Consider the following 14,031-nt stretch of genomic DNA (forward strand, 5'->3'; position numbering starts at 1 on the left):
TGGCCGTATGAGCAGATGTCCCTCCTGGAGGCAATGAATGCTGGTTGCCTGGCAATAAGTGCAGAGGACTGCCAGGGATGGATACGCTGTGCAAGAAGGCATTTCCCTCACTGCATTGCAAGGGGAAAACAGTCAATACGATGTTGATGAGAACCTGTAGCATAATTGTCAGGAACAAATGGACTAAATTAGAAATTCTGATTATCTAAACATTTCCACCCATAATTTTCCTTTTGTTTGCTTTATTCCAGCATTTGAGTTTGAACGTATCCGTTCATATGGATAGCTGGGCTCTTGTATTTTATTGGTCATTGTGTAATGATTGATTGAAAGAATTTGACTACAAGTTGTGGCGTTTGATTGAAATATTTGTTTCTGTTGCATGTTTGTAATGTTTGGTGAGTGTTTTGCATTTTGCAGACAGAATTAGTCATTTTGGCCATTGAGCTTCAGTTTTGGACTTTGTCTTAAATGTTTTGAAAATGTGATTGTTGGAGTGGACAAATGTGTTTAAGCAATCGAAAAAAAACAGGAAATGGTTTAGTTTTAAAAATGGTCTCAAAAGTTTCCACAAGCGTCTCTGTCTCTCTGCAGGAGCTTGTTACTGGTCACTGAATTTGTTTTTACATTTGCTTAAATTTGGACCGTGTATTTTTAAATAGTTTAAATGTGTGATTTCTCCTTTATGATGTGTGTAACATTGGTTTTTTCAATTCTAACAATTTTCCTAAACTCTTAAAACAGCAACACAACTAAAACAGAATTGACAAAACTGTTCATTTCATGCTCAAAAACACACATTGTAAACTAAACTCAAACACTCACTTTAAAAATACACTAACACAACACACGCTGTCTACCAAAACACTAACACATATTCTCTACTAACATTTAGTCAATCATAGCACAATGTCATATAAAACTCTAACACCAGATGGAACTACAGAAACTGCATTATTTTCTATGTGTCAGATCTGTCCTTATACAATTGCATACCTGTTGGTTTCCCTGGACAATAAATGGCACTGCGTCCTAGATGAGATTTGTCTGTATTCATTCACCAGCCTCTCTGTATGATAATGTTTTGTCCTCACTTTACATGTTTATGACAGCAGGCGTAAATATAGATTACGGCTGTGATTTATATATTTGCATAACTTCAATTTGCTGTTTCTCATTAGCAATGGAATAAAATACAGGTGATATATTTGTGTTAATTCACAATATGAACAGCTGTTCACACTGACTTTATAGAATCAGATCAGAATCAGAAGAGCTTTATTGCCAAGTGTGCTTGCACACACAAGGAATTTTCTTTGGTGTCAGAAGCTTCTACAGACATTCAAAACAATGACAATACAATATAATATGATTTACAGTCTAAAAGATTCTAAAATATGCATATATAAAATAAAAGACTGTTGTAGAGAAAATGGGGGATAATAACATATGAGAGACATTGTACAGGGTAGTATATAGTAGAATAAACATATTAACAGATTGTATGTACACTTGTGCAAATGGATAATTTAGTAAGTAGAGGTAGTGTTATATACGTGTATAAATAAAATATTTATATAATAAGGCACAGTAGTGCACACTAGGAGTAGTGGAAGTGGAATATTGCTCTTAAGGAGCAGTTATCTGTTTAGGAGGGAGATTGCCTGGGGGAAGAAGCTGCTTCTGTGTCTGGAAGTCCTGGTGTTTGGTGCTCTAAAGCGCCGGCCAGAGGGCAGCAGATCAAAGAGTTTGTGTGCTGGGTGTGTGGAGTCAATGATGATTTTTCTTGCCCTGTTTTTCACTCTGGAATCGTACAGGTCCTGAAGTGTGGGCAGAGGAGCACCAATAATTTTCTCAGCACTACGAACTGTCCGTTGTAGTCTTCGTAGGTCTGATTTGGTGGCCGAGCCATACCAAACAGTAATTGAAGTGCACAGAACAGATTCGATGACCACTGAGTAGAACTGGGTCAGTAGCTCCTGTGGTAGGTTGAACTTCCTCAATTGACGGAGGAAGTATAACCTCTGCTGGGCCTTCTTTACAATGGAGTCTATGTGGGACTCCCACTTCAGGTCCTGAGAGATGGTGGAGCCCAGGAACCTGAATGACTCCACAGTATCCACAGTGCTGTCCAGGATGGTGAGGGGAGGAAGTGATGGAGGGTTCCTTCTGAAATCCACTATCATCTCCACTGTCTTGAATGCATTCAGCTCTAGGTTGTTTTGACTACACCAGGCAGCCAGCTGAGCAACCTCCTTTCTGTAGGCAGATTCATCACCATCTTGAATAAGGCCAATGACTGTGGTGTCATCTGCAAACTTCAGGAGTTTGACAGAAGGGTCTGTAGAGGTGCATTCGTTTGTGTAGAGTGAATATAGCAGTGGAGAAAGAACACATCCTTGAGGAGCTCCGGTGCTGATGGTACATGTGCTGGATTTAAATTTTCCCAACCTCACTAGCTGCTGCCTGTTCGACAGGAAGTTAATAATCCACTGACAGGTAGAGGTTGGCACAGAGAGCTGGGTAAACTTGGGCAGAAGGAGGTCTGGGATTATGGTGTTGAAGGCCGAGCTGAAGTCTACAAATAGTCTATAAATTTATAGAATGTTATAGGTTTAGGACGTGATGTTATCTGTTCTGACATACAGTGTGAAAGCATTTGTAAATTTGGCGGTAAAAAGAAGTTAAAGCATTTTGAATTGTGTTAAATGTATGAATTTTGCGTCAAAGCAAACAGAAATGTGTTAATTGTATAGCCTACACAGCCAGATGTTGTGATAACTGTGTTAAGAGTTTAGAAAAGTTATTAAAAGTATTGGAAAAATTGTCATAGCAATTGTAAAAAGCTGTAATAATAATATGTGTTCAATGATGAATCTTTACAGTAGCACACACACTAAACACACACAGATGTGAAGATTTGTGAATGAATGTTGTGGCTCCATCTAGAGGTGAATATTAGTAAGAGTTCTGATTGACTGCTGCTGTTTGTGGTGCTGAACTCACAGAGATGACTGTAAAGGGATTCTTAAACACACAACTGCACATATCACACACACAACATTCACATCATCAACACATGTGATCCAGAAGAGAGATCCACATAGATCTGTGTAGCTTTTAGTTTTAGAAAACATTTATTTTCTTGTAGCACATCAACTTTCAAAACTCAGTGGTGACCAAATCTTTATCAAAACGCTTAGCCTGTTGAAAAATGTTACACTCTGAAAATATTTCTATATACACAATGTTTCAAACATGCCAGTCACATTTTGTTGCCAAAAAACAATGCCAATGTTCTGATAGCACATCCCAGCTGAGTTACAAAAATATGTACATTTTCATTATATTGGAATATATTAGTATTTCATTTTTAATATTCAGTCAATATAATAAAACATAGAGAAAAAAATGACTTACATTTCAAAGCTTGATTGCCACTTGCAAATGTAGAAAGGCAACGATCTACAAGCGCCATCTGGTGGAAGGTTTAAACAATGTCACTCTAAAGGTTCGGGTCGGGTTTGTAACTCAAAAAATATATAGGCTATATACAAACAAGTTTGCGTGCCGTGGCGTGTGCTTGCGTGTTTGCTGCGTTGTGATCACAAAAAAAAAACACGAGAGAAAACACACTTTTAGCATAAACTGTTCTGCGCACGTGCTCCCGCTCTTGTCCTCGTTGTCACAACACAGCAGATGGTAAGATGAGTGCGATAAAGCAAAATATTAGCGATGGAAAACGTATTACAGTTCTAAATGATGCAGGGAAAGCTGCACTCTGGAAGAATTATGATCTTGTCATTACTGTCAAGACTGGCCCGTAGTGTCCTCAGCATCCCTGCAAGTGACGTTAGCAGCAGCGAGAGGAACTTAAGTGTAGCTGGGCTAACTTTTAGTCAGAGGAGGACGGCGCTTAAACCAACAGTTCCAGAGGGTTCAAAAATGATTTTTGACTTTTACACCTGTTCACCCACAGCAAAGTTTCGTTATTGGCAAGTCTGTGCTATTTCTTATTTTTTCTTGTTTCATCATATGAAAACAGTGAAGAGTTGCTCACTGCACAGCTCTGATCTCTCTGCTTTACAACAGCACATGCATTGATACAGGGATAAATCTAACACATGGGTCAAGGGTCAAGAGCCCAACTAAAGCAAACACTGATCTCTATGATGGTGGCATCATTTTAACCAATAAAACATCAACATCTGATCCTCTGTGATTCTCAATAACATCATTTAATTACTCACTTAATTATCTCATTAACTTGAACTCTTTGAGGACTTGGATTTGACTTGAGACTTGCTTGTGACTTGAAAGGAATGACTTGGTTCCTCCTCTGGTGAAATCAGCTCATGGCTTCATGGGTGAAACAAAAATATGGCAGGACTTTTACTTTTTGGCCCCTGGACTATACACCTCTGGCAATAATAGACACGAAGAGTGTTTAGTTGGGCATCAATCGGCCAAGAATATAAAAAAAATCAGTATAAATGCAGGCTATCATTTATTGTATAAAAATAACTAAGTATTAAAACACCAGGGGGAGGCCACAGGGTATTATCATTTTGCACACACAATTTTTTTTTACCAAAGTTGATGTTAATGACACTCCACCAGGTTGACTTGGATCTATATAATCAGCAGGGTATGAAAAGTCATTGTGCAATACACCAAATTATTTAATGTGGCCACCCATATACACACATTACACAGAAATCACATTGAGACATACTGTATATCAACTATACACCACCACACATCAGTAAATTCGAACCATGCAATTAATCAGCATACCATTAAGACCGCTGCAGCTTGTGTGGTGGTTTTTCTTGACATATTATTGACTTTTCGTATATTCTAAATATATTACTGAGTTTTCTTATATAAAATAGTTTTCTTATATAAAGAATACATTTAAAGGAAGTTATAGAGTTCATATACTTCTTGTAACAAGGGCTATGGGCCTCATGTATGAGTTTGAACACTTGAACACCTGCGTACACACCAAATATCTTATCAAATTACGACAGGAACTGCACGTATGCCACACACACTTTTGTAGAGAAGTTTAATTAAGAACGCTGGCTTGTTTATCATTATCACACTAAACCACGAGTTCATTTTTAATAAAACCAAGGTTAAATCATGTATCGTCCGAAAGCCCCCGGAAAGGTGTCAAGATAAAAAGCACTTGATATACGTATGTGTTATTGCACATGATATACATATGTGTTATTACACATGATATACGTATGTGTTATTGAGACGTCCGAAAGCCCCCGGAAAGGTGTCAAGATAAAGAGCACATGATATAAGTATGTGTTATTGAGAGCGCTCCCTACAATTAGATCTTAATATGGTAGGCCGGAGATCTTAACATGGTAGGCCGGAGATCTTAATATGGTAGGCCGGAAATATAACTGTAGCAAGTGCAGGATGAAATATAACTGTAACGAGACATAAGGGGATGGGCTAATAAAAATAAGTGATGTCATGTAAAAACTGGTTGGTAGAAGATGAGGTCAGGTAAAACCTGATTGGTTTGAACTGTGATAACAACTTGAGAACAATGTATAAAAGATGGAGTCAGACATGTATTCGTTGGGCATCTACAGATGAACTCTGTGTGTCTCACTATGCTTGCTCGAGCAAATAAAGATTGAAACCTCTGGAAACCTGGCTCTCTGGTCTTCGTGAATTCTTTCAACATTGGCTGACCGACTTTTCGCCACGACACTTGACACCTCAGAGAACAGAGCCGCACAATTCTTTAAAAAAAACCTAAACATACTGTAAATATGATTATATGCCTATTTTTGAATGCATGTTAATTAAAATAATATAACCCCTCAATAAGATTTATTGTACTTTATATTTCAAGTTGTTCTAACGGAAAGAGTTTAAGACTTAAGTTTATTCTATACTTCAGGCATGTGTCTGTGATGTGTGCTGTAGGTACAAAACAGCTTGTCATGATACGGATCATCCTCAAACACCAAGAAAGGCTATAATTAGCAATAACTGGTCACAAATATTTGAATATTTCAATCATATAACATTACACTATGTTATTAGAAAAGAAATACATAGGAATTGTTGCGTGATCGTAAAGAACCAATAAATTGTTCCGGTTCATTGAACCGAACCGTCCGAAAGAACCGGTTTGCAAAAAATGAATCGTACTTGACATAACTACACTGCAAAAAATGACTTTCTTACTTAGTCTTTTTTTCTTGTTTTCTAGTGAAAATGTCTACAAATTCTTGAATCAAGATGCATTTTCTTGATGAGCAAACTGACCTAAGAAAATAAGTCATGTTTTTAGTAAAAAAATATGAAATTTCAGTGAATTTGTGCTTAAAACAAGCAAAAAAATCTGCCAATGGGGTAAGAAAAATAATCTTGAATTAAGGTTGACCTTTTTCTTAGTCACTCAGTTCAAGTTTATTTTTCTTACCCCATTGGCAGATTTTTTTGCTTGTTTTAAGCACAAATTCACTGAAATTTCATATTTTTTTACTAAAAACATGACTTATTTTCTTAGGTCAGTTTGCTCATCAAGAAAATGCATCTTGATTCAAGAATTTGTAGACATTTTCACTAGAAAACAAGAAAAAAAGACTAAGTAAGAAAGTCATTTTTTGCAGTGTAGTTATGTCAAGTACGATTCATTTTTTGCAAACCGGTTCTTTCGGACGGTTCGGTTCAATGAACCGGAACAATTTATTGGTTCTTTACGATCACGCAACAATTCCTATGTATTTCTTTTCTAATAACATAGTGTAATGTTATATGATTGAAATATTCAAATATTTGTGACCAGTTATTGCTAATTATAGCCTTTCTTGGTGTTTGAGGATGATCCGTATCATGACAAGCTGTTTTGTACCTACAGCACACATCACAGACACATGCCTGAAGTATAGAATAAACTTAAGTCTTAAACTCTTTCCGTTAGAACAACTTGAAATATAAAGTACAATAAATCTTATTGANGTTAGATTTCTCTCTGTATCAATGCATGTGCTGTTGTAAAGCAGAGAGATCAGAGCTGTGCAGTGAGCAACTCTTCACTGTTTTCATATGATGAGATAATCATCAGCTGGATCCAGCTGACACAGACCACATTGAAGCGACGATACGTAGCTTAACCCATCCGACGACTCGGCACTTTCTCCACGCAACGCACAATAACACATAAATAGCGTTTTCCGTTCGTTTGAACGAGTAAAACCAAAAAAACTGAGCAAAACGGAAAATAAACCGTGTGAGAGTAATTGACTCTGGTAACGTTAGCTATGTCGGGCTAACAGCTAGCATGCGCGTTTCACTCCTCTATCGCGTCTTGTAACTCTCAAAGTTCCCGCACTTAGGCACTTAACAAAGTTAGCAACCGATACAACTGTGCATCATGGGTCTACGCTACTTTTTAGCGGTCAAAACTACCCAAAGATCACAGAAACTTCACGAGCGCACACCTTCTCTCTGCCATTTTTCTCGGAATACTTTACGTCTCTCTTAAGCACAAATAAAAATGGCGGCGACCATAGCAAAAATCAAGATAGAAGTCTCTTACTCAAAACGATTATTGTAGGTCCCCTACACTTTGAATGTATTGGGGAATGTCGCGACTGGCCAATCAGAATCAAGCATTCAAATGAGCCGTGTAATAAATTTTAGTAACACACAATCTTTACTAGAAACTTAAGAAACTTTAAGATTAACACAACTGGAATTCAATCTGGCTTTGTTTCCTTATCACATAATTAACAGCCAAAGTACAACGACCAATAAAAAAAAATGAACATGTATGGGCATAATGGTGACATAAAACTAACCATTTCTAACAATACATCAATATTAATATTAACTCTCATTTGTTGATGTACGGCAGAAATAAAGTGAAAGTGGTAATTGTGTTTGTGTTTAATTCTCCTCTGGTAAGATCTTAACAGATTTCATGTGTTCACCTGTTATTTGCAGTTTATTTCAGGTTGTGTGGTTGTAGTTTTTGTGTTAATTTTCACTGACATTGGAGAAACATTTCATTATAACCTTAATTTAAAGCCATTATTTATTTATTTATTTGATCTTTTCTCAACATTGTTTTTCAGGATTAATTGCAGCTTCCTTTTTGGGACTGACAAATACACATAAATAACTCAAAGGGGAACGTGATAGTTATATGTGTTAATGGTCTTTCACAAAACCAAAAACACAAAATAGAAGAACTGATATTTAATGGCGTGTAATGATTTATGCATTTAAAAAACATTAACCTTATAGAAAAACATTCACACTGTTTGGTAAAGTGTTAGGTGCGCAAGTTTTTGTTTTGTTCTCGTCACGTTTGCACCAGTAGGTGTCGCCAGTATCTGGTGTTTGAGTGCTTTGACACCGTTTGTGCATAGAAAAGCAAAAATTGGAAGTTCATGAAAAATGATGTAAAGAAAAGATGACGGATGTTCAAAGAGTTTGATGAAAGTAAAAAAACTAACATTACACACATCTAAATTCCTCTCGTTTTACAATGTAAAGAGAAATTGCCACAAGTACCAATGAACTAAAATTGCAATATGAGAACCATGCTCTGCTGATAAAACAAAGCACAAAAAACCTCTCAGAGTGTGTTTAAAAACTTTCTTTGATATATTTTTCACATTCTTATATTACTGATATTATTAAAAACACGGTTGTGTGTGATGTTAAATACAAACCATTTACATTTACATTTACATTTATGCATTTGGCAGACGCTTTTATCCAAAGCTACTTACATTGCATTATCCTATACATTTATACATATGTATGTGCAACCCCCTGGGATCAAACCCACAACCTGCTCTTACCACTGAGCTACAGGAAAGCAAACCAATAGGCAGGTATTGGCTTCAGTCATAAGTTTGTGTAAATAGGGGAGTGAGTGAACACAAGCATTCTCAGCACGTTCATTCTGATTCACTTGTCATTCATCTGAAGAGAGAGAAAGAGGGCGTGAGAGCACAGCAGACACTGAAACAGCAGAGTTAGGAGACACTGTACAGACATGGCGAGAATTGCAGGTTAGTTAAATTCTACTGTATCTTTTTCTGGATATTTTGACATAAATAAGAACACTGCAGCACAATTTAATCTTTTCACAATAAAATGCATCCTGAAATGATACTGTAATGTTTAATGATGTTACAAAAGAGCGATGAAGCCCTTGTCAGCCAACACTTGTAAAGCAATGCTTTATACTGTTACTACTAACAACCAGAACAAATATAAAATTTAAGTGATAAATTAAAACATTATTTTGGCACAAATAATAAGGAATAGCACATTAGGCACAGATAGGATACAATTTATGAAAGTTGTATTTTATTTGTGCATTTTCTCTGTGTGTCACTTTAATTTTAGGAGATCTGAGGATTGTGCTTCTGGGTAAAACTGGACAAGGAAAGAGTGCAACAGGAAACACTATCCTGGGAAGAGATGTATTTAACGTGGAAATCACTCCAGTGTCAGTTACTACAGATTGTCAGCAAGAAAATGGAAAAGATGGAAAAGAAAGAAATATCTCAGTAATTGACACTCCAGGGCTCCAGGATACGGATGACAAAAAGAGAGAACAAGAGAATATTAAACAAAAGGATGAAATAGAAAAAATCATGAAGCTGTCTGCTCCTGGTCCTCATGTGTTTCTGCTGGTCATCAGACTGGATGAGAAATTAACTGAAGAGGATAAGAACGCAGTGAAAAGGATTGAAGAGCACCTTGGAGAAGAAGCTGCACGCTACACCATGATTCTGTTCACTCACGTTGATCGGCTGAAATCTCCGCTGAATGAATATATAGAAGCGAGTCAAGAACTGCAGCAATTCATTATTAACTGTTATGGCAGATATCACGCATTCAACAACAACAACAGAGAGAATCAGGCTCAGGTCACAGAGCTGCTGGAGAAGATTGATAAAATGGTGATTACAAATGGAGGGAAGTGCTATACTTATAAGATGGATCAGCAAGCCCAGAAAAGGTGTAGTTGCTGTAAAAAAATTATGATTATAGGAGCAATTTGTGTGACAGCAAGCATAGGAATACCACTGTTACTGAAAAAACTCTAGACATATTAACCTGCAGAAATGACATAGTATGTGCCCTGTGTAAAAGTACTGATCGCAATCAGTCACATACATATTAAAGAGAATCCAAAAAATGTAAAAAAGATCACATTAATTGTTTTAACATGCTTTAATGTAAATGATGAAAGTCATCTTTCTAATAAAACATTGTAGGGTTGGAAAAAATAACAGGAATGTATTGCTGTGCCACAACCCCCTGTTTCTTCCCAAAAGACACCATTTGCTCTTCTAAAGATCACAGGGGTCAGCACTCAGCATGATCGGCATGGTGATCAACCACTATTTTCCCAGATGTTTCTTTTTTGTGGGTCCAGTATTGAGGGTTAAATGTGGCCCTGATTGGTCAATTTGAATGTATCATGTTAGTTTAGTCACATGGTCAAGGAATGGATCAAAGTAAATGTAAGATAAGCTCTGGGCTCTCTTTCTCTTGTCTCCTCACTGGAAGCCCTCTCCAGGAGCTCTGGCTGTATTCTTCTTCTATACTTTCTCTCTTTTCTTTTCTATCATCTCATGTAATATCACACAGCAAAGTCTCTGGTGTAAAAATGCACACCCTGGTGTATATATGAGTCCGTAGCTACGGGTGTAGAAATGTAGACTGGAACAGAGTCTTTCTGGTGTGAAATGTTCATTTATTCATGCAGTTAATGAATCAATTGAGTTGACTTTACAAGTGATGATTGATCTTTAGTGATGACACCTGCTGGTCATGATCAGAGTCCACTGAAGAAGTGAACAAGAACAGGAAATAAAGACTGTAGCCACACAGATTCATGTCATATAAATACACAATCAAATATGCTAATAAAATACATATTTACATGTAACTAAATGAAACTCTTGACTTCTTTGAATATAATTAGAAGAGCTTTAGTTGTATTTAGTTTGGCTGATGTTGTTTTATTGAACAAGTCATTTGCACCATTAGGTGATCAGTGTTTTATTTGGTTGGGTACTTGGACTAAAGTCCAGCGTGGTAGTTTTCTCTGCTTGTGTAAAACAGTGTTCTAAACATACATCATGTTAAAGTGAGCAGGACATGCAATGCACAGTCATGTCCAGTTATTGAGTAGAGGCATTAGTATCAAATAAGGCTTAGTGTCCGAGACAAATGAAAAATAGTGTTATTTGATATAAGAATGTACAGAATGTACAGCTAGAGTGGTGAAATGCAATTTTAAAGATTTGATCAGAGTTTCCTAAAACATTTCTCACACATGCTAAGACTTCAACACTTATCCTACAAAACTCAACAGTGGTGGTAAAAATAACCAAATGCATGCTGGGAGTCATTGTTAAGTTTGATGCTATTCTATTACCCAGCGTGCACTGCAGCATTTACGGTTTATTGATTGTAACCGTTATTGAGATTTGTATGCTGAGTTTAGATGTTTGTGTGTAACAGTTTAAAACATCTTATTTACTATTGTTGACAAAGGCAGTATCTGTTTATCTTACACACCGTTACTGACAAACATCAGCATCTCTAGCTTGACTAAAACAGACGAAAATTCCATTACACCAACACAACTTTCTGATGATTTCAAGCAAAGTCATTACAAGTAATTACATTATAAGTACAAACAACAAACATTTCAAATCACAGGCAGTGTGTCTGTTTAACTCATTCTGCAACAGCAAAAGAAATGGGATAAGAAATGTAAAAAATGCCCAAGTACCCCACTAAAGAGAATCCTCCTCACTCTAATGGTGATGTCACATCTAAAACATTTCAAACTTACTCGAACTGCAGCTAAAACTCTAACTCTACATCAACATCTTTTACACTCAAACTTCTTTTAATAAGTGATTATGGCAGCACTGTTTAAAGTTGTTTAAGCATCTTGATATTTCGTGATGTTACATTAGTTCTACACATAGATTTGTTGTGTTTGCTTTACATCAGCTGTGTATCTAAACGCTTCATGAACAGCAGGTGTCATCACTAAAGATCAATCATCACTTGTAAAGTCAACTCAATTGATTCATTAACTGCGTGAATAAATGAACATTTCACACCAGAAAGACTCTGTTTCAGTGTACATTTCTACACCCGTAGCTACGGACTCATGTACAGTATACACCAGTGTGCATTTTTACACCAGAGACTTTGCTGTGCACATACATTTGGAAACTGTTAGTTGTATTATTTACAATTTTATGAATTTACTTTGTAACCATTTTACATGTAACATCAATTTAAGTCTGTTATTAAATACTTTCATTTACAAATCTGCAGGCTAGTGTTGGTTTATTGTTAATATTTAAATGCTCCATATTGCAATACAATATAGTCATGTTATAGCAAAGCTCTCCCACATATATATATATATATATATATATATAATCACTGCGCTTCTTTCCGTCGTTGGTGTAAGTTGCAGAAGGGTGAAAATTGACAAGAAATACACAGTTTTATACCATCTTGCTGTTAACGTTTCTTTAGTCGTTTCGGCATCCCTATAGCCTGAACCAGAGGTGTATATACTTGAGTATTTCACTCAGGGGTGCCCAAACTCAGTCCTCGAGGCCGGTGTCCTCCAGAGTTTCTCTTCATCCCTAATCAAACAAATCTAACACACATGTCTGTAGCTTCCCTGATAGCAAGAGAGCGATGAAAACTATTGAATCAATGTTAAAAACTGTTGATCCTCAATGTGTTGTTGTCAGCCACCATTATTGTGATCAGTGTTTGCTTTAGTTGAGTTCTTGACTCTCGTGTTTTAATGTCAAGTTTTCATTGTCTGCTGTAACAGAGCTGAAATATGTTTGTTGAGGTAATGAGAAACAAGATCCGTTAGAATCAGCTGAAGGTGGATGTTGTGAGGTTATATATATACTGTAGCTCATGAGAGTGATGTTTTATTAGTGTTTTAAGTTTCTGTGATACTTCTGTGTGATTAAAGCAGTGGTGAGGTGTCAGACTTTTACTCATTTACAGGAAATATTCCTTACATTTGTTTGTTGCTGACTCAATTAGACATGAGGAATCGGTGTATGAAGCTCAGCAATGGTGACAATCAACAAAATAAAACTTCATGCTGCAATGCATGCTGGGTAACATTTTAGTACAACACTCATTCCTGACTCCCAGCATGCATTGCAGTTGATCTGTTTATCTGAATTAATTGGGGATTGTCACCATTGTTCAGATGTGTATGAAGAGTGTTGATGTCTAAGCGTGTCACGTGTTTATTTGGTCACAGTAACTTCTCACTAGTGAACCAGAACATTTCAATCAGTCATGAAGATCAGATTCAAGATTATATTGTAGGAGTTCTCATCTTATTCTCATCTTTAGATTCACAATAACAGTATACTGCACCATCTCTAGTGTAAAACATCTCTTTCTTTATAAATGCACAAGTGTTCTCACAGAAACACTACTGTAAGCACTTCAAGAGGAGCGAGAACTAAGTGAAGAAGAGTCAAGAGCCCAACTAAAGCAAACACTGATCACAGTAATGGTGGTTTGATGAAATGTCAACTTTTTTCAACATTAATTGCAGGTGCAAAAGTGATATTGATGAAATGCCATTAATATTGACATATCAGCACATCTGAACATAGATTCAATGGTTGCTTGCTGTCAGAGTTTCTCTTGATCTTGAGGATGTTGATGAGTTTGTTCAGGTGTGTTTGATTTGTTTGAGTAGGGTAAGAGCTAAACTCTGGACCACACTCTGCACGAGTTTATCAGAGGCCTTTAGTACTCAAGTATTTTACTCAAGTACATTTATCCACTATCTTTATATACTTTAGTGTTTTTCCTTTTGGGAAATTTTACTTCACCACATTATAAAGCATATACATATTTAGTTTAATCCACCACATTTCATAAAACAATTTTTTATGTGTTATTTACCTTAAATACTTAAGAACATTAAAAATCTACTAT

At 36.5% G+C, this 14,031-nt stretch overlaps 1 protein-coding gene across 1 annotated transcript; it reads left to right on the top strand.

Annotated features, from left to right (window-relative positions):
• Positions 1–8,965: 8,965 nt before the first annotated feature.
• Positions 8,966–12,070, top strand: LOC130552932 (GTPase IMAP family member 9-like). The gene is made up of 2 exons (XM_057331627.1): positions 8,966–9,065; positions 9,406–12,070. The coding sequence occupies exons 1-2, from the start codon at positions 9,050–9,052 to the stop codon at positions 10,110–10,112; spliced, it is 723 nt and encodes a 240-aa protein (XP_057187610.1). The 5' UTR covers positions 8,966–9,049; the 3' UTR covers positions 10,113–12,070.
• The last annotated feature ends 1,961 nt before the right edge of the window (positions 12,071–14,031 follow it).

This window comes from Triplophysa rosa, linkage group LG4 (genome assembly GCF_024868665.1).
Source record: "Triplophysa rosa linkage group LG4, Trosa_1v2, whole genome shotgun sequence".
Classification (NCBI taxonomy): Eukaryota; Metazoa; Chordata; class Actinopteri; order Cypriniformes; family Nemacheilidae; genus Triplophysa; species Triplophysa rosa.